This window comes from Lynx rufus, unplaced genomic scaffold (assembly GCF_022079265.1).
Source record: "Lynx rufus isolate CCGP_SWC_20201006 ecotype Redwood Valley unplaced genomic scaffold, mLynRuf1.p SCAF_11, whole genome shotgun sequence".
NCBI classification, from domain to species: Eukaryota; Metazoa; Chordata; class Mammalia; order Carnivora; family Felidae; genus Lynx; species Lynx rufus.
Genome location: NW_025814825.1, coordinates 37,116,024 through 37,134,551, shown reverse-complemented (window position 1 = coordinate 37,134,551; position 18,528 = coordinate 37,116,024). Strand labels below are relative to the sequence as shown.

The following is an 18,528-nucleotide window of genomic DNA, read 5'->3' as shown; positions in this document are numbered from 1 at the left end:
CAGCCCCTTCGTTTCATTGCCCGCCTCTCCTTAGCTGCTGTAATTTCAGATTGCCATTTCCCTTTTCTCTGTCTCTCTCTCAGTGTGTGTGTGTGTGTGTGTGTGTGTGTGTGTGTGTGTGTGTCTCCCTCCTTTCCATCACTTCTCCATTAGGGTATGGGGAGATTGGACCGCCCTACAGACATGGCCAATGAAAGCACTTGATCCCACCTGAGTGCATACGGAGCCCACCGGGCTTCAGGTCATCAGATGCTTTACCACGCTGCTCCTTGCTCTAAGGGTCTGTTTTGGCTATAAGAATACTTGCTGGAGAAAAAAAAAAATTACTTTTGGACCGCTTTCAGGGTTTGAGAGCCTTTCCAGAAGAATAGCCTCTTAGTATCTGACATTTTACTGTATTAGATTCTCAGATTAGGTTTTATATTAAATTAACAACACATAATCTGGATAGAGTTTCCACTGCAGCTAAGCGATCTAGATTTATGTCCCCTGAGGAGTATCGTATGGGCTTCTTTGAAAATTCATTATTTTTCTTGACTCATTCCTTAATTAAGTGCCTGCCTAGGCTTTCTCTCATCTGTTCAAGCTTCTTTCTTCCCAGGAATGGGTTCTTTCTGATTGATTCCCTAAATGAAGTACAGTGTAACTCTACAGCTGGCTCTTCCCTGAGGACTGTGGCCCCTGAGTCTCCTTGTTTTATGTTTTTTTCTTTTTTGTCTCTGCTGAAATGAAAGCACTTTGCACTTTCTCCTTAGACCCGCAGGTTTCAGGGCTTTTTAGTTTATTTTTAACTGACACGTGGTGAAGGTTAAGTGCTTAGAATCTGAAGTACAAACACTGAGCATCCAGGAATGCAGGGATTTGTTGTTCTGCTTTTCTTTACAAAATGTCCTTTGTCTGCAAGCACACTGCCTTCACCTCCAGAATTTTCTATGTGTTTCAGCCACTCATGTGGTGCTCACTGTATACCTGAGTTGTATGCACACATGGGGTTGGGAAATTTAGAGTCTGAGAGGATCTTTTTACTTATGAACTCCAAACAATTGGACACTTTTTTTTTTATCATTAGGAAGGTAGTAATCGTTACTACTAAGACTTACTGCCTAATACAGATAGGGCAAATAGTGTTTGAAAAATCATTTCATATGCCAGTGTCAGTTAGTTGGTACTGAGTGCCTGAGGGGGCTATGTTGAGGATTCTGAGACCACAAAGAATGCTATGACTAACTAGTGATGTTTGCCTTGAGTACAGAATAGGGACACGGGGGCCGATGTATATATTTGCTGTTCTTGGTCTAATTGAAAACCACATATGCTCAATTACATATAAAAAGAATCATTTTGCTTCAAATATAAATGGAAAGAAAGTCATTTTTGGGTAACTTCGCTTACGGTAGTGTGCACTGCCTCCATCACGCCAGGGCTGCTGGGTCCAGTGTGGACACGATGGACTTGCTTGCATGGGCCCTGATCCCTGAGCCTTACTGCCCCTGTCAGCCCAGTATGGGGAGGAAGTTTGAGACAGGCTGACTGTGCTGATGCTTGCTTCCATCTGTAGGAGGCAGAATAGAGCCCCTAAATCTGTGAATGGGCTAGACGATCTGGCAAAGGAGAATGAAAGTTGTAGATGGAATTAAGGTTGCTAATGTCCTGGATTATTGGGGTGGATCCTTAAAAGTAGAAGAAAGAGGAGCGCCCGGGTGGCTCAGTCGGTTAAGCATCCGACTTCAGCTCAGGTCATGATCTCATGGCTCGTGAGTTCAAGCCCCGCATTGGGCTCTGTGCTGATAGCTCAGAGGCTGGAGCCTGCTTCAGATTCTGTGTCTCCCTGTCTCTCTTTGCCCCTCCCCTGCTCACACTCTGTGTGTGTGTGTCTCTCTCTCTCAGAAATAAATAAACATTAAACATTTTTTTTTTTTAAAAAGTAGAAGAAAGAATCAGAAAACAGACCAGAGATGGCTCCATGAGAAGGACTCAATTCAGCTAAGTTCACTGCCTGACATTGCTGGCCTCAAATATAGAGGAAGAGAGCTTAGTGCCAAGGAATGCACGTAGCATCTAGAATTTGGAAAGGGCAAAGAGACAGATCCTCCCCTAGAGCTCCTGGAAAAGAAGGCAGTCCTCTCAAAATTTTTAGCCCAGTGAGACTCTTTTCAGATTTTCAAACTACAGAACTATAAGGCAATAAATTTATGTTGTTTTTAGCCACTAAGTTTGGGATAATTTTTTACAGCACAATAAAATATGAATACACTATCTAGGTTGCTTCAATATAATAATAGTATCTATTAATATTAGTGCTGGGCACTATTGCTAAACATTTTATAAGCATTGTCTCCATTGGCCCCTACAGTTTTCTTATTTATCTCCACTTTATAAATGGAGATATACAAGCTTAGTGATATCAGGTGTCTTTCCCAAGGACATAGAGCCAGTCAGAGTCAGAGCCAGGGCTTGAACCCAGTTCTCCAGGATACCAAAGTCCACGCAGGTAACTGCCACCTTCGACCATGATGTCCACCTGCACTGGTCGCTCAGTGACTGGTGTCCTCGCCTCTGTTGCTTGCCTGGCTTCAGTGGCAGCCTTTCTCTGACTTACGATTGTCCCCTAAATGTCCCCTCAATTAAATTGAGTTCTTTTTAATTTTTTTTTTGATGTTTATTTTTGAAGGAGAGAGAGACAGAGTGTGAGGGGGAAGGGGCAGAGAGAGAGGGAGACACAGAATCGGAAGCAGGCTCCAGGCTCTGAGCTGTCAGCTCAGAGCCCGACGCGGGGCTCGAACTCATAAACCATGAGATCATGACCTGAACCAAAGTCGGATGCTTAACCGACTGAGCCACCCAGGCGCCCCTAAATTGAGTTCTTTTTAAAAAACTGGTCTCTGCTTAGGACATTAGCCTGGATATAGAATTTAATAATAAAGACCACAGTAATGATAGTCCTAGTAACAGTAATACTAATAGTAATAGCAATTAGCATTATTTAGCACTTTCTCTGAGCTAGGCACTCTGCTAAGCAGTTGGCCAGCTTCTTATTTAATTCTCATGGCAAACCTATGAGATACATCCTGCTACCATCACCATGTTACAGACAAGTAAAGAGAAGCTGAGAGGATTCAAACAACTTGACCCAAGATAATTGTGAGTGAAGTTAATGTAACAGCTATCATTTCCCCTTCTGCTAGAGAATTTGACCTTCGGTTGACTTCCCAGCTGTTACCTTGGTAACCTGATAAGAGTCAAATGTCAACTATGTTTCTAGGCAACATACGCCTATGATAAAAATGACCCCTGATTGGTTGGTAAATTGGATCTGGAACTGGGAGGAGCTATATGTGGACTATAAGTACCCGAAAGGGGCAGCACACTCTGGGCTTCCCTGAGAGCAGTGACTCTGACATGCTCATGGGGACCCCTGGAAGGATGCCTTAGGGGTTGCCACAAGACATACCGCTCCTGTGGGCCATGAGGCTTTTCACTCCATGGGGGGGGCCCTCCACCTGCCTGACCTGGGTCTTGTCTCCTTGCACATGAGCTACTGGACTGGCACAAAGACTGCTCTTGAGGAAGGATGCCACCTGGCAGTGTCCTCCTTGCCTGTGTCCTACATTCTCCTGAACAGACCATCCATCCTGCATAAATGACCATGGTCATCTTGTGAGCCTGAACGATCAGGTGGATCTAAGAAGTCTGTCTGGTGTCAGACCCGTGGGTGTTGTAGTCCTCCAGCCAGGAATAGAAGAATCAAAATTGGGACTTATGCATTTTGATGCTGGGACAGCTCAAGGAGGAGAAATTACTAAGAAACCACAGGACTGATATTTAGCAGATCTGGTCAAGACGTGATTACAAAGTAAAAAGATATGTTTGTCATTGGTGGCTCATTTAACCCCATGTTGGTCATAATACCCAATGTGTATGGCTCACAGGTGTCACTGGAAGGTGATTTGGTGGCATTGGGGGACAGGGAAGGGTCAGTGTAGGTCATTCCTGGGGGTTGTGCTTCTGTAATTTTCCCATTGCATTTCTTCCTCTGCTTTTCAAATCTTTTCCCCTCTTCCATCTCCTTCTCCTTTTTTTTTAAAAAAAACTTTTCATTTTGAACTACCTGAGAAAAGTTGCAAAAATGCTAGTTCTCCTGTATACCTTTCATCCAGATTTCCTTGATATCAGTGTCTTGTACAACTGAAGCATAGTTAGTAAAGCCAGATTAACATTGGTGCAATACCACCAAGTGACCTCTAGGCCTTGTTCAGCTTTTCCCCTGTCGGTAGGATGCTAGATGCTGATGGGGTCTTAGATGCTGAGCCTACAGAGGATTCCACAATGCATGTAGTTATTTCTCCCTAGTCTCTTCCAATTTTTTTTTGAAGATTTTATTTTTAAGTAATCTCTGTACCCAACACGGGGCTCAAATTCACAACCCCAACATCAAAAGTTGCATGCTCCACTGACTGAACCAGCTAGGTGCCCCATAGTTTCTTCCAATTTGTAAAAGTCCCTCAGTCATTCCTTGACTTAAGCGCTGATCAGTTATTTTATAGATTGCTCCTCAGTTTGGTTTGTCATGTTTTCTGTGATTGGACTGAGGTGGTAACTTTTTGGCAAGAATACCATAGAAATGGTGTTGTGTCCTCCTCAGTGCATTGTATCAAGGGATCCTGATATTGATATGTCTTATTTCTAGTGCTCATTCTTTTTTTTTTTTTTTTAATTCTTTAACCCACAAAACCCCAGCATATTAAGACAGCATATTAAGACCCCCTTGGTTACCAGGGGCAGCTGCCTGCATTCTTAGTATGTTAGCACACCAGGGCCAGCCAGGGCCGCTCTTGCTGCTCCCTGTTTCTTCCACATTTTATTTTTCTAATACTCTTTGTAGCTTCTTTAACTGTGCATCTACCTCTTGGACCTGAAAATCAGTTCTCTCAAATTGACCTTTGTTAGTGAAAATAGCTAGGCTGTTTTATGACCCATTTACCATTGTCAACAGGGGTGACTGACTGTGAAACTTGCACCCTGGCATTGCCTGCCTGGGAGATTTGGTTACTGGTGATTGAAATCCTCCTGGCGCTGCTCTGCCCAGCTTCTTGGAGATGCTGGGACCTGAGGGGGATGTGATTTCCTGGAGGGTATAGCACCGGACCTGTGAAATTTCTCCCTCCCCTCATCTCTAGGGGTGTCTGATTCAAGCAAGTCTTTACTTTGGGGTGTATTCCTCTGTGCTTTACTGTTGTTTAAATGAGGGGTTTCAAAAGTTGGCTGGGTCAGGGTCAGGTGGCTTGTGGGGGGTGAGGTCTGTGGTGTGGGTGTTTAGAGGGAGATTAATACAGGGTATTCATCAGATAGGGGAGGGTCCTGCTCCTGGCAAGGCACACACCTGTAGAAAACACCTTTCTTTCCAATTTTCTACCTCTATGGGGAAAGTGTTCCATAAAACCACAGCTAAGTGAGGGGCACCTGGGTGGCTCAGTTGGTTGAGTGTCTGCCTCATGAATTTTGCTTAGGTCATGATCTTGCAGTTCTGTGGGTTTGAGCCCTATGTTGGGCGCCGCACTGTGCAGAGCCTGCTTGGGATTCTCTCTCTCCCCCTCTCTCTCTCTCTGCTCCTTCCCTGCTCACGCACACTCTCTCTTAAAATATATAAACTTAAAAAAGAAAACAACAAACAACACAGCTAAGTGAATTGAACAGGAAATCTCAAATAAGTGGAATTTTTCTGGTCTTGAATTTTAAAAAAATACGTGAAATTTTTGGATTTGGATACGTGAAATTGGACAGAGACAGAGTGTGAGCACGGGAGGGGCAGAGATAGAGGGAGACACAGAATCCAAAGCAGGCTCCAGGCTCTGAGCTGTCGGCAAAGAGCCCTGTGCAGGGCTCGAACTCACAAGCTGTCAGATCACGACCTGAGTCAAAGTCGGATGCTTAACTGACTGAGCCACCCAGGCACCTCAGAAATTTAATTTTTAAAATTAAAACACTTCTAGGTATGTTTCAGGATCAGTTCAGTCTCCCTAATCTCTGCAGTTTATAGAATTCAGCGGTGACAGGAGAGATTCCTCATTTGGAACCATAGGGCTTTGGACTAGAGTATCAAGGCATATTATGGTCAGTGTAATGTTTCCACTGTGTAAGGAAACAATAAACTGACAAGGCAGAAAAAAGTAGTTGGTTTTTCTTCTTTTTTGGATAATATTTAAGGTAACACAAACATAATCCAAGCCCCGTATTTCTTTATATTATTTTTTTCAATAGCCTTAAAAACTAAACTATAAAAGGGTGAACAGTGAAAAATCTTTCTCCATTCCTGTCCCTCATCTTTTTTGTCCAAGTGATTTTAATTTCCTACATCTATGTCCAATGCTTCTTTTTGCATATATAAGCAAATATAAAAATAGAACCTTATTCTCCCCTTTTTTGGGGCAATTGATACTATATTGATTTTTTTTAATGTTGTATTTGTTAAAGATTCTGATTCATCAATACACTTCTATGTATTTCTTTTTTCTTTCTTTTTTAATTGTCTCAGGGTTTTTTTTAATTACATATTATAGCACCCTATGAATCCCTTCTGGAATCCAATTTTCCTCCCTCCTTCTCCAGAAGTAACCATTACCATGAATTCAACATTTATACTTCCCAGCATGTGATGTTGTTTTATAGGCCTTAAAACGTTATATACACAATAGGCCACCGAAAATACTGAAAATACTGAAAAGTCTGCAACTTTTTCATTCAATGTAATTTTTTTTTGTTTATGGTCACAAAACTTATATTTTGGTTGTCAAAGGATTATTGAAGTTTGAAACAAGGTCCAGTAAGAGCTGTGCTATGTAATAATGTAATATCTGGTCCCTGCAAAGTTTGAAATCAGTCATTTTTTTGTATTTAAAAAAATCAAGTAATCTGGGAATTGACAGGTGAGCCACAATTTATTTTTTAATAACCTGAAATTATTTTTGCTTTGAAAATCTAATTGTGCATAGTTGATCATATATACCTAGATCTTTTGAAAAAAAAAGTGTTAATAAGATTTTTCTCCTTCATGAAAGCCATACAAGTCACTGTGGGATAATTTGGAAGACAAAGAAAAGTATAAGATAGAAAATAAAATGTTCATAATCTGTACTACTTTAGAAATAGCCACTATATGCATTTTCATGTATTTCTTTCCAGTCTTTTTTTCTATGTATATACAAATATTTTGTTTCAAAACTAGGGTAATGTCATATGAAGTTTATCATCTTTATCGTTACTTCATGACCATAACCTTTTTTCAGTGAATATTCTAGTTGCATAGAAGTCTTCATACAAACTCACCAGAATGTATTCAGCTGATCCCCAAAGATTACAGTAGTAAGGAAATGGCATATGTGTGTATATTGATTAAATTCAAGCCACTTTTTCTCAAAGTATACTATTCAACTTCAAACTATGTATTTTGCCTAAGCAAATAAGTACTCAATAATTGTATGATAAGAATTACTAAGTGAAATCTCTTGATAATATCAAAGCTCTATTTTTAATACAAGGCTGAAATTTTGCTCCCAAAAGCATACTTCAGAGTCGTAAAGTAATATGTTGCTTACTTGGGTTAGACTAGAAGCTGCTGTGGTAACTGAATGGTTTTCACACACAGTTTTGGTCTTTATGGGTCTTTATGTTTAAAAGTGAAAAACAAAGGTCAATACGCTTCTTCCTTATAAATAATTCCATTAGTAACCTAGAACTAGGGTTCTTGTTGTTAAGTTGTTGAATTGGTCCTATTATGTTGTTGAGGTGGCACTATATTGATAAAACTGGCTCCAATATGTTCTTTGTAACTGTTACATACTGTTCCATTGTTTGAGTAAACCACAGTTTTATCTATTCTTTATTGTTTTTGCTTCTAGTTGTTTTTTGGCTGTCATAAACAATGCTATGGTTATACATTTAAAAATTAAGCCTGGAGTGCCTGGATGGCTCAGTCAGTTAAGCGTCCAACTTCCACTCAGGTCATGATCTCATGGTTTGTGGGTTTGAGCCCCACAAAGGGCTCTGTGCTGACAGCTCAGAGCCTAGAGCCTGCTTTGGATTTTATGTCTTCCTCTCTCTCTCTGCCCCTCTGTCGCTTGACCTCTGTCTCTCTCTCTCTCTCTCTCTCTCTCAAAAGTAAATATACATTAAAAAAAATAAAAATTAAACCCATTATTTCAAATGCAAATAAGCATAATATCTATACCTTTTGAGTCCTGTGGTCCAGGAAAGGGCCTGAGAGTTTTGAGTGTTGCCCTCTATCATACCTCACACTTACAGGGGGGGTCCTTATTTTTTTTATGTTTATTTATTTATATTTGAGAGAGAGAGAGTATATGAGTGAGCATGTGTGTGAGCAGGGGAGGGGCAAAGAGAGGGAGAGAGAGAATCCCAAGTAGGCTCTGTGCTGCCTGCTGAGCTGAAATCAAGAGCCGGACCCTTAACCTGCTTATGCTTAACTGACTGAGCTACCCAGGTACCCCACAGGGGGTCCTTATTAAGTAGATAGATACTTGGATGAGTGGATGGATGCCTGAATCCATGGAAGCATGGATGCATGGGTGGGAAAGTAGATGAATTAATGAATTCTTGATTCTCTTGGTTCAAGATCTCTTGATTCCTCAAACCTTGTACATCCATCTGTAAAGTCTCCTTGCCTGTGTGGAAGAACAACAAATAAACTCTTAGTCTCCTTTTCTTCTAGATGTTGAAATGCTTCAGGCCAGTACATCTAATCCAATCCCTGGAGATGGTTTCCCTCGGGCTACTAAGGACTCTATGATCCGCAAGTTTTTAGAAGGTAATTTGTAGCTGTGAGCAGGGAAGCAAAAAGAGGGAAAGAAAAATAAATGTAAGATGTTCCCTGGTTCCATATGATGATTGATCCATTAAAGGAATGGGCTGCCATATACTTGGTGTATGGCATGATTAAAGGCACTCCATCGCCGTGAGCTCCCCCATCAGCCTGTTACAGGTAGGCCAGAAGTTCCCACCACTGGAGTCACTCATTCAGGTTAAACAAGCTGCCTTCAACAAGACCTGTTTTTAAATGCATATGTTTATTTTTATTTAACCAAAGTTTATTGACTACTGACTATGAGCAAAGTGCTACTCTGGATGTTGGGCTGGGGGACAAGGAGAAAAATAAGATGTGACCAGTGTTCTCAAGAGATGACTTTCTGGTGAAGGAGGAGAACATGGAGGAATATACACAAACATTGTTTTGCTTTGTTTTTTAATGTTTATTTATTTTTGAGAGAGAGAGAAAGAGTGTAAGCAGGGGTGGGGGAGCGGCAGAGAGAGAGGGAGGCATAGAACTCAAAGCAGGCTCCAGGCTTCCCGCTGTCAGCACAGAGCCTGATGTGGGGCTCGAACTCACGAACTGTGAGATCATGACCAGAGCCAAAAGTTGGACATTTAACCGACTGAGCCACACAGGTGCCCCACACAAACATCGTTAAGTTGAGCCTGTGTTGCATCATGGTTAAGAACATAAACTATGATCTGTATTTCGTTCCTCCTTCACTTAGCTGGACAAGCTCTCAACTCCTCTGGTCTCCGCTTCCTCAGGTGAATGTTGGAAGAATTGAATGAGTTATTGTGCAGTGGGCGTCAGAGCAGGGCTGGGCACAGAGCAAGTGATAAAAGTTTATGATGATTGTTGTTGTGGTTGTCATTATTATTATTATTGAAGGTCAGAGATGGAGGGTGTTAAATTATGTGGTTAATTCCTTCACTCTGTCCAATCATTTATAATTAATGGGCGGGGAGGTCTGCTGATGAAGTAGGCATAGGAAGCAGAATGCTAAGAGGATGGGATTCAGGATGGGAGAAGTAGTTTTGACAGTGAAGAAGAAAGGAAAGTTCTGTGTAGTGGTAGATAAACCATAGCCTGTCTAGCTGCCTGTTTTTGTAAATAAAGTTTTATCCGAACACTTTGCACCCATTCATTTAGTATTGTCTCCAGCTGCTTTCACACTATAAAAGCAGGATTGCGTGCTTGTGTGTGTACTCACACGGGGGCAGGCACTGTGGGAATCACTGTCACTGGTAGGGTAGCCAGCAGCTCTCTCAGGACACCTCATTTTGTTAACATCATACGAGCCTCTCCAGAATTTCGTCATGCCCTTGTGTTTAAAGATGAACAGATGGGAGCTTCTCCACTAACTGGGAAGTTTCTCAAGGGCAGAGCCTTGGGACTCTGAGCCCCTGCATGAGCTGGGACTCTCTGATCAGTTAGTCCTCTGGATCCAGGACACAGGGAAGCCAAGAGTAGTCTCCCTGCAGCTCAGAAAAGATGCAACTAAAAATTTTCCATTCAGTCACTGGACTGGAAATTCTGCAGGAAGAAGGCCTAAGCTTTAGTCATTCCTGTATCTCAGACAGGACTTTAATAAAGATTTGTTGACTGAATGGTGCTAGGGAAAAGAAGGAAGTGAAAGAACACCTACTATGTGTAGGCACTGAGCTGGGTGCTTTTCCTCACAGTACTCCTGTGAGCAGGTCTCAGAAGGAAATCAAGCTCAGAGAGGTTGTATAACATGGCTGAGGTCACCACAGCTCACGTATATGAGGGGCAGATCGCATACAAAGGTCTGCTGAGATTCTTGAAGCCAAGGGGACGCTGTACTTGGGTTCCAGCAAAGAACATTGCACCCTGTCACCAGGAAGGGGGAAGTGAAAACATGGTGGCTCTGGGTCTCCAGGGACAGAGGGGGAGAGGCAAGCTTCTGTCCTCTATCTTTCTGGTCGATGGAGAGCAGAGTGGGGGCAAAGGTTGTAAAAAAGCAGTAGAGCATGGAGGTTAAGAGCAAAAGTTCTGGAGCCAGCTTTCCTGGATGCCAGTCTGGTTCTAAGTAACTTTGGGCAAGTTATTTAAATGCCCAAGGACCCAGTTTCTTCATTTGCAAGATGAGAATAATGATTGTAGTTATTGCACAGTGTCGTTACATAATCAAAGGAGATAACGTGGGTAATATTCTTGGAACAGTCCGTGGCACAGAGGAAGTCCACGGGAAGGATTTGCTGTAGTCACTTGGATGCTGGGGATGAGGATGCTGGGGCCATTGGTGGTGAGGACTCCTGGCCACCCTCACACTGCTTCCCCAACACCAGGGGGTGGTTCCAAGGGTCCTTTGGCTTTGGGGGCTATGTTCCTTTTTCCCTAGTTCTAATGGGATGAATAACTGAATCCTAGCAATAAAATTAAGCTGATAGAGCCTAGTCCTCACTCCCTTTTGCTACCATGATGGGTGGCAAATGAAGGTGACATCAGTGTTTCTCAGTTGCTTTGCCTGCAGTGATCCCTTAGCAGATCATAAAAGAGATACTGTAGAGGAAAGATCTTTGCCAAAGGGCAGTACTGTACAAATAAGCCATGGTCCCTCTCTCTGCTCTTATGACCATCGGTCATCCAGTTCATTTGGCCACTGCTTTCAGACACTTTCTCTGTGTTTCTAGGTAACAGCATGGGGATGGGCAGTCCGGAGAGGGACCTGCACCCCGGTGGTCAGGCAGAAGATGTTTATCACACAGTGGATAACGATGAGGCCTTTTCCGTGGACCTGGCCAACAGGCCCCCCGTCCCGGTGCCCAGGCCGGAGGCCAGTGCTCCTGGCACTCACTACCTGCCTGACAATGAACCGTACATTTCTAAAGGCAAGTATGGCAGGGAATGGTGCTCAGCAGGGTCTTCAGGGCTTCTCAGCAGGAATTCCCTGGTTCCTCCTAACTTCTAAACCATTGCTCAGAGACTGTCTGCTTTTGAGTGGTATCTAACCAGTGCCAGGAGATGGGGTTAGAGCTCAGGGCATATTTTGGAGCTGGACCATGGACAAAGATCAGATTCAGTTCTGGCATTCCTGGAAGCATTCATATGCAGTACGAAGACGGAGGTAAACAAGATTTCCCTCTCCAAATGGCCAGAACCCTGGTATATTTTTATCTCCTGAAACTATTATTATTATTATTATTATTATTGTTATTGTTATTATTTAATAGCTAACATTTATTGAAATCTACCAACAGTACTCCATATGGAACGTGTCATTTAATCTTTACAGTAATCTGTTAGGTAAGGGCTGTTATCATCCCCATTGTACAGATGAGGAAAAGGAGACTTACAGAGGTCACTCTATTACCACATAGCAGAGCCAGGATTTGAACTCAAGGAATCCAACTCCACAATCCTGGCTTTCAGCCACTAGGCCAGGCTATCTACCTGCCTACACTAATACAAACTGGTGACCACTATCTTCATAGTGATCCCTAGGACATCAGTTAGATGCTGATGCATTATCAGTTTCACCCTCTCTCAGGACCCCATTGTATTGATATGATTACAAATACTCTAAGAGCTAAGAATTGCCAGATCTGTGTGCCTGACATCCATTCCATTTTTAATAGTATAAGAATGTAAAACGTGTGGCAAAAGGAGATCACAAATTGGAGAAGGTAGCCCTCAACCAGAGCCCAGGTATAGGATGCCCAGTTAAGCATGAACTTTAGACAGAAAGCAAACAATTTCTTAGTGTAAGTCCCAAAATTGCACTCTCTTTTTGGTTTTGATTTGTTAAGCCTGGCAACCCTAAGCCGGGTAGAAATGCAGTTGAGGGACATCATGTTTGGCCAAGTGCTCTACGTGCTTTGCCATTCCCCTGGGTAACATGTCCTTCGGCCTGTGTCACAGACACTATTGGCGCCCTGGCCACATCCCCCTAGCTCTTTACATTTCTGTGCCCACTGGCTGGACCCTGCCTGGCAGGACCTGTGTCTCTTAGTCTCACCACTTTCTCTGGCAGCCAGAGTCTCCCCTGCCATTTTGCAACTCAGATTGGAAGAGCTAGGGGGTGAACACTCCTGAGCCCTCATCCAGTGACAGATGGGTTGATGGCTGAGTGAGTACCCCAGCGTACTTGCCCTTCTGCTGGGAGAACTCTGAGGTGCGTGTTCTACATTGCACCAGAGCTCTCCAGAGCTCTCCAGCTTGCCCACCCTGGTAACTTACTGGACACCCACCATGTTCTGCTTTATCCACTTCCTTGTCTAACCTCCTTCACCCCCCACATTGACTCCTTGCATCTGGATCCTTGTCTCCAGGTCTGCTTCTAAGGGAACCCAAATGAAGAAGCATGCAAATACTGATAATTCCTAAATGGCAGGAGGGGAGGAGAGAGTGTCAGTGGCATGGCTCATTTTGGGGAGCTAGGACAGGGGCACAAGTGATTCCTAAAGATCACTGAAGGACTTGCTAGGAAACTGGGGAAGCAAAAGAAAGGGAGAGGCAGGAGATGACAAAAAGGACTGTGGTTTGGAGGCCAGAATACCTGGGTTCATGTCCCAGCTCTTGCATTTTCCAACCGTACAGCCTAGGACATTAGGTCAGTCATTTCACTCTCTTTAGCTTTAGTTTCCTCATCTGTAAAATGGGTATCATAATAATACATGTATACATGGATGCACTATTGGTGGGGGTCTGTTGCTTATGAGTGACTTCATCTAAGTCCCTTTGGAGCTGTGCACACATTGTATCTGTTCCACTCTGAGTTCTGTCTTATGGCACTTGTTGGCATGCTAAGTGGCACTTCTTTTTACTCTCAAGTTTCAAGGTGTTCCACGGCTAGCTTCAGGTATTCTGGGATCCAGCTCACATCCTTCTTCACATTACCCTTTTCTTTAATGATCTTGTAAGTGCTGACCGTGTCCTCTGATTGGCTTTGTCTTTCTGCTTTTGAGACCTTGTCTGTTTGGGCTGTCTTCATTTCATAATCCCTCTAGCTTTAGCTCCTTATTTGCCTCCTGGAGTTTTGATTTACAGAACTGCAGACAGTGGTCCAAGGTGCGATCCATCCCTTATATTTTTGTACAAGATTTTGGTAATTTTCCTGGTAAATAAATAAAATATTGTAAAGCCCCTTAGAAAGAGATCTGATTTGACTTTACCTAGAATATTCTTTATCTCATAGTTTTTGCAGAAAAAAGTCAAGAGCGGCCTGGGAATTTCTACATTTCCTCAGAGAGCATCAGGAAAGGTAAGCCACACGTCCACAGCTTCCTTTTGTATGACCCGGACTTCCGGGAGGTAGATGTGTTCATGCATGTTTCATTGAATTTCAGGTGTAACAGCTCCTTAGCATTGAGACAGAGAGAAGTCTAGGGGATACCTTAGGTGGTGCTGTACCAATGGGAGTGGGAGAGGAGAAGAGAGAAATTGGGGTACCCGAGAAGAGTGTACAAATTGATCATACCGAGGACATGAACACACGGGGAAGTGTCTGCGACAGCACACAAAAGTACAGTGTAAATACCGAGTTTGATGCCAACAGGATGAAAGTGGGTGGCCTGGCACCCAGGCTTTACCTAATGACACAGGCTGATCATGTTATTTACTTACTCTATCTGTATTAGAAAACTATACTTTCATTTAAGAGATGTTTTGCTTGCCATTGGGTAACATTTTTCTTCCTTTTGAGGAAGTTTGAGGAGATCAGTACTCTTTTTTTCTTGATTAACTTCCTTCTGCTAAAGAGAGGCATTCAGTATTACCCACTGATGATTCTTTTGAAAAGGAGATGTGAGGGGCACCTGGCTGGCTCAGTCAGTTAAGCTTCTGACTCTTGATCTCAGCTCACGTCATGATCTCAGGGTTCGTGGGTTTGAGCCCTGCATCAGGCTCTGCTCTAACAGTGTGGAGCCTGCTTGGGATTCTCACTCTCTCACTGCCCCTCCCCTGATTTCTCTCTCTGTCTCTGTCTCTCTCTCTCTCAAAATAAATAAATAAACTTTTTAAAAAAATTGAAAAGAAAAGGAGACATGACACCATTTAAGCATTTGAAGGCATTCCAAGGATTTAGGTAGTAGGAGAGAGGCTTTGATGGCTTATGCGTTTTGCTTTCCCCCCAAAATCCCTCTTCCAACAGAATTAAAGAGAGCCTTGAAGAAGACAAATCTGGAAGAAAGCATTTTGGGTGTGTGTAGACAGATGAGTGAATGGGTGTTAAGAATGACATAAACTTTGAAGTCATCTCTCTTTGTCCATCTTGCTTTCTCTCTAAGTCACGGTGCTCAAATGGGGTCCTGTTGGAGAAATTTAGAATCTAAGATAGATCTCCATGAAATGAGCAGTAAAATTTCAAGTCCTCACAAGCCCCCAGTGACTGCATCACCTCTTCAAGTAGCTTGTTCTCCACAGAACTTAGTGGAGTCACAGCCTGGAGAAAGAGAGGGGTTGCCTTCTTATTTCCTTAGAATCTCCAGAGCAGAGAACCACAAAATCATAATGTGGAGGAGAAGTTGGCACAGGAACAACCCAACGAGAGCTAGTTGGGACCCAGTCCTTAATGTATACCTGGTGACATTGGAGCTAGATCGTGGTTCCATTGGCATTCCAGTATTCTTGGGCATTTCATGACCTGGGTCCACAGCCATTGTGCCCATGGTGCTCAGAGGCAGGGAGGATAGGGAGGGATGGAGTGTGTTGGGAGAAGCAGCCTGCCTAGAATTTTCTGTATATTCTTTTCTGGGAGGGGATTTTAGTCTAATATAGTGGTTCTTGACTGGAGGTGATTTCTCCAGTCCTCCCAGAGGATACTTGGCAATATCTGGGATGTTTTTGGTTGTCCAGCTGAGGTAGGGGATGCTATTGGCATCTAGTGGATAGTGGTCAAGGATGAGGCTAAACATCCTACAGTGTATGAGGCAACCCCCCATCCCCAACGAAGATGAACTATCCAGTCTAAGACATCAATGGTGTCTTAAGTTGAGAAATGCTTGTCAATGGCTTCTCAGTAATTCAGGCTTGAGGGATTCTGTTGATTCCAGTGGATGCTATCCATAAAATGCTTTCCTAAGATGTTGTGGCCTTGTCTACTTTAGTGTAACAGGCTTTGGAATTATTAGCTGCTTCCCTCTCTCTGATTCCATGTCATATGTCTCCCTTCTTAGTTCCACATGTAATTTTTCTTTTGAGACATGTCTTCTTGAGCCCATGACCAGCCACATTAACCCCCCTCCTCTGCCTGCCCTCCCCAGTTGGGGAGCTATCACACTGAGTTTTGCCATCCTTTCCAGAGCCTCTCGTCAGACCGTGGAGGGACAGGCCCCAGTCAAGTATATATGACCCTTTTGCTGGGATGAAAACACCAGGCCAGCGGCAGCTGATTACCCTCCAGGAGCAGGTGAAGCTGGGCATCGTCAATGTGGATGAGGCTGTGCTCCACTTCAAAGAGTGGCAGCTCAACCAGAAGAAGCGGTCCGAGTCCTTCCGCTTCCAGCAGGTAATCAGCTCTGTATGGTCTGTTTCATGTCTGTTTCTCCATTGGACAAAGTGAAGGGCAGGGCCTATAACTGAGCACCTGGAGCCAGGCCTGATACTGGGTTTTTGAGTGTCATTGTGGATCGATGTGTATGTATATCTGTCACCTGTAGTCTGTAACCACACGGCTCCTTGGCCAAGAGCTGGATGGCTTTGCTGGTTGTCATGAGGCTAGAGATCAGGAACAAAGACATGACTGTAAACCCTGATTCTTCAGCTGCCACTTCCCTCTGCATATGGCCCTATACTTTTGCTTTCCAGCTTTTTTCTTTTCTGAGTCCCTCTTTCTACCCCTAGTGCCAAAACTCCCACAGAACAATCACACTTTTGAACTCAGAGAACTTGGACAGTTTCCAAGAAATATGATTAAGAGAACAAAACAAGTCTCAGACATGAAACCATGCAAGCTAAAGCACACTCACATGCAAACTGTATTTCTATACGCATGTGTACCAATGCAGAGGCAAAGGTGTGGAAAGGCCACCCCATGGCCATCCGAAGGGTGGCCACTCAGAGACGGTGATCGGAGGACTGGGCTGTCAGAGGAGACTCTTGCTATTTATATATAAAAATCTATAACTCCATACATGTACTTCGTATGTAATTTAGAGCGATGCGGAGAACTCAAACTTGACCTTAGGAAGCATATCCCTGGTCCAACTCCTTCATATTAAAAAGATGATGTTGATGGGGTGCCTTGGTGGCCCAGTCAGTTAAATGTTTGCCTTCGAGTCCAGTCATGATCTCACAGCCCCACATCAGGCTCTCTGCTGTAAGCATGGAGCCTGCTTCGGATCCTCTGTCCCCTTCTCTCTGCCCCTGCCCCACTCACACTCTCTCTCTCAAAAAAAAAAAAAAATAAATAAATAAATAAATAAAATTTAAAAAAATAAATTAAAAAAAAAGAGGATGTTGAGCCTAGGGTGTTAGGAGACATGTCCAGATCACTCACCTAGTAAGTGGAGGGAAACGTAGGAACAGAGTTGTTGCTTTTTCTCTTCACCTCCCCACAGTACTCCCCAGAAGGTGTGTGTTCTAACGTCTGTCCTCAGAGGACCTGACACACCTGCTGTTGGGGGCGAGGGGGTGGGGTGGGGAGCAGCACCACCTAACACTGAGATGGGAGTCGTGTCTTCTTAGAGGGGGAGTCGGTGGCCACAAGTGGGGAAATGAGCCATCAGGCAGTAATTGTCCAGCTGTGCAGCAGTGTGTTGGATGGACCTGACCTCTTCTGCACTCACAGCATGCATGCGAGAGAAGTATCGCCGTTCCCATTTTACAGAACACTGAGGCTCAGAGGGGCGGAGAGGCAGAGTCAGATTCAAATGAGCCCTTTCTCGCACCAGAGCCTGTGCTCCCTTAACTATACTTTCTGCCTTGTTAGTGCTCCCTAAAACAGGGTCATCCACTCTGGTGGACTGCCTCCCTCCTTCTGGGGATCTGATGGCTGGGAAGGCACTCTTTCGTTCTGAGTATGGGAACCCGGGGTCCTCCACATTCAGGAGCCCCAGAGGGCTGCAGTCCTGCTGGGACAGCCTGGCCCTGGGCAAACAATGGTTTTCTTTCTCCCAGCCAGGTCACGTGTCCACATAGCACAGTATTAAGAGCAGCCAGGACCCTAGGGCCAGGCAGTCTGAGTCACATCCTCATTCTGTCGCTTGGGGCTGGATGACCTTGGCCTCTCTGTGTGTCCGTTTCCCATCTCACATGTGAAGGGAGAACACTGGACAATGTAAACCATGTAAAGGACTTGGCATGCCTGGCACCCAATAAATGTATAACAAATGTTAGCTGTCTGTCTCTGTCTGTATCCAAGAGGCTTCTCCTGGTCGCATAAGCTCACCCGGAACTCTTGGGTGTGGCAGACAACTGGGGTTCATATTTGACATGGCAGAGAATCCATGGGATCCATGGGAGCTGACACTACTCTGTGCTCTGAGAGCCTCTTGGTACTTCTAGAGCATCCCCTGTCCAGCGACCGGTGGGCATGAAGACCATTCCTGGGGCTGCCCCATCTTCCTTTTCCTCCATGCCACTGTCCACCTCTGTGTCTCCCTCCTTCACTTCTCCTCCCATGAGTGGGCACTGTCCAGGCTCCCGTTATGTTTTTCTCTGTGCAGGTGACTCTTGAGTCCGTGTCTCCTTTCTCATTCCACCTTTCCAGCCACCAGCTGGGTGTGTCCCTCTGAGGTGCCCAA

General features: G+C 44.1%; 1 protein-coding gene across 1 annotated transcript in view; it reads left to right on the top strand.

Moving 5' to 3' along the window:
• PIK3AP1 (phosphoinositide-3-kinase adaptor protein 1) overlaps window positions 1–18,528 on the top strand; it is a 121,093-nt gene that overhangs the window by 78,599 nt on the left and 23,966 nt on the right. The window contains exons 9-12 of the mRNA XM_047073224.1: window positions 8,723–8,818; window positions 11,479–11,676; window positions 13,983–14,048; window positions 16,087–16,292. Coding sequence (XP_046929180.1) covers window positions 8,723–8,818; window positions 11,479–11,676; window positions 13,983–14,048; window positions 16,087–16,292 — 566 coding nt within the window. The remainder of the gene's footprint in view (window positions 1–8,722; window positions 8,819–11,478; window positions 11,677–13,982; window positions 14,049–16,086; window positions 16,293–18,528) is intronic.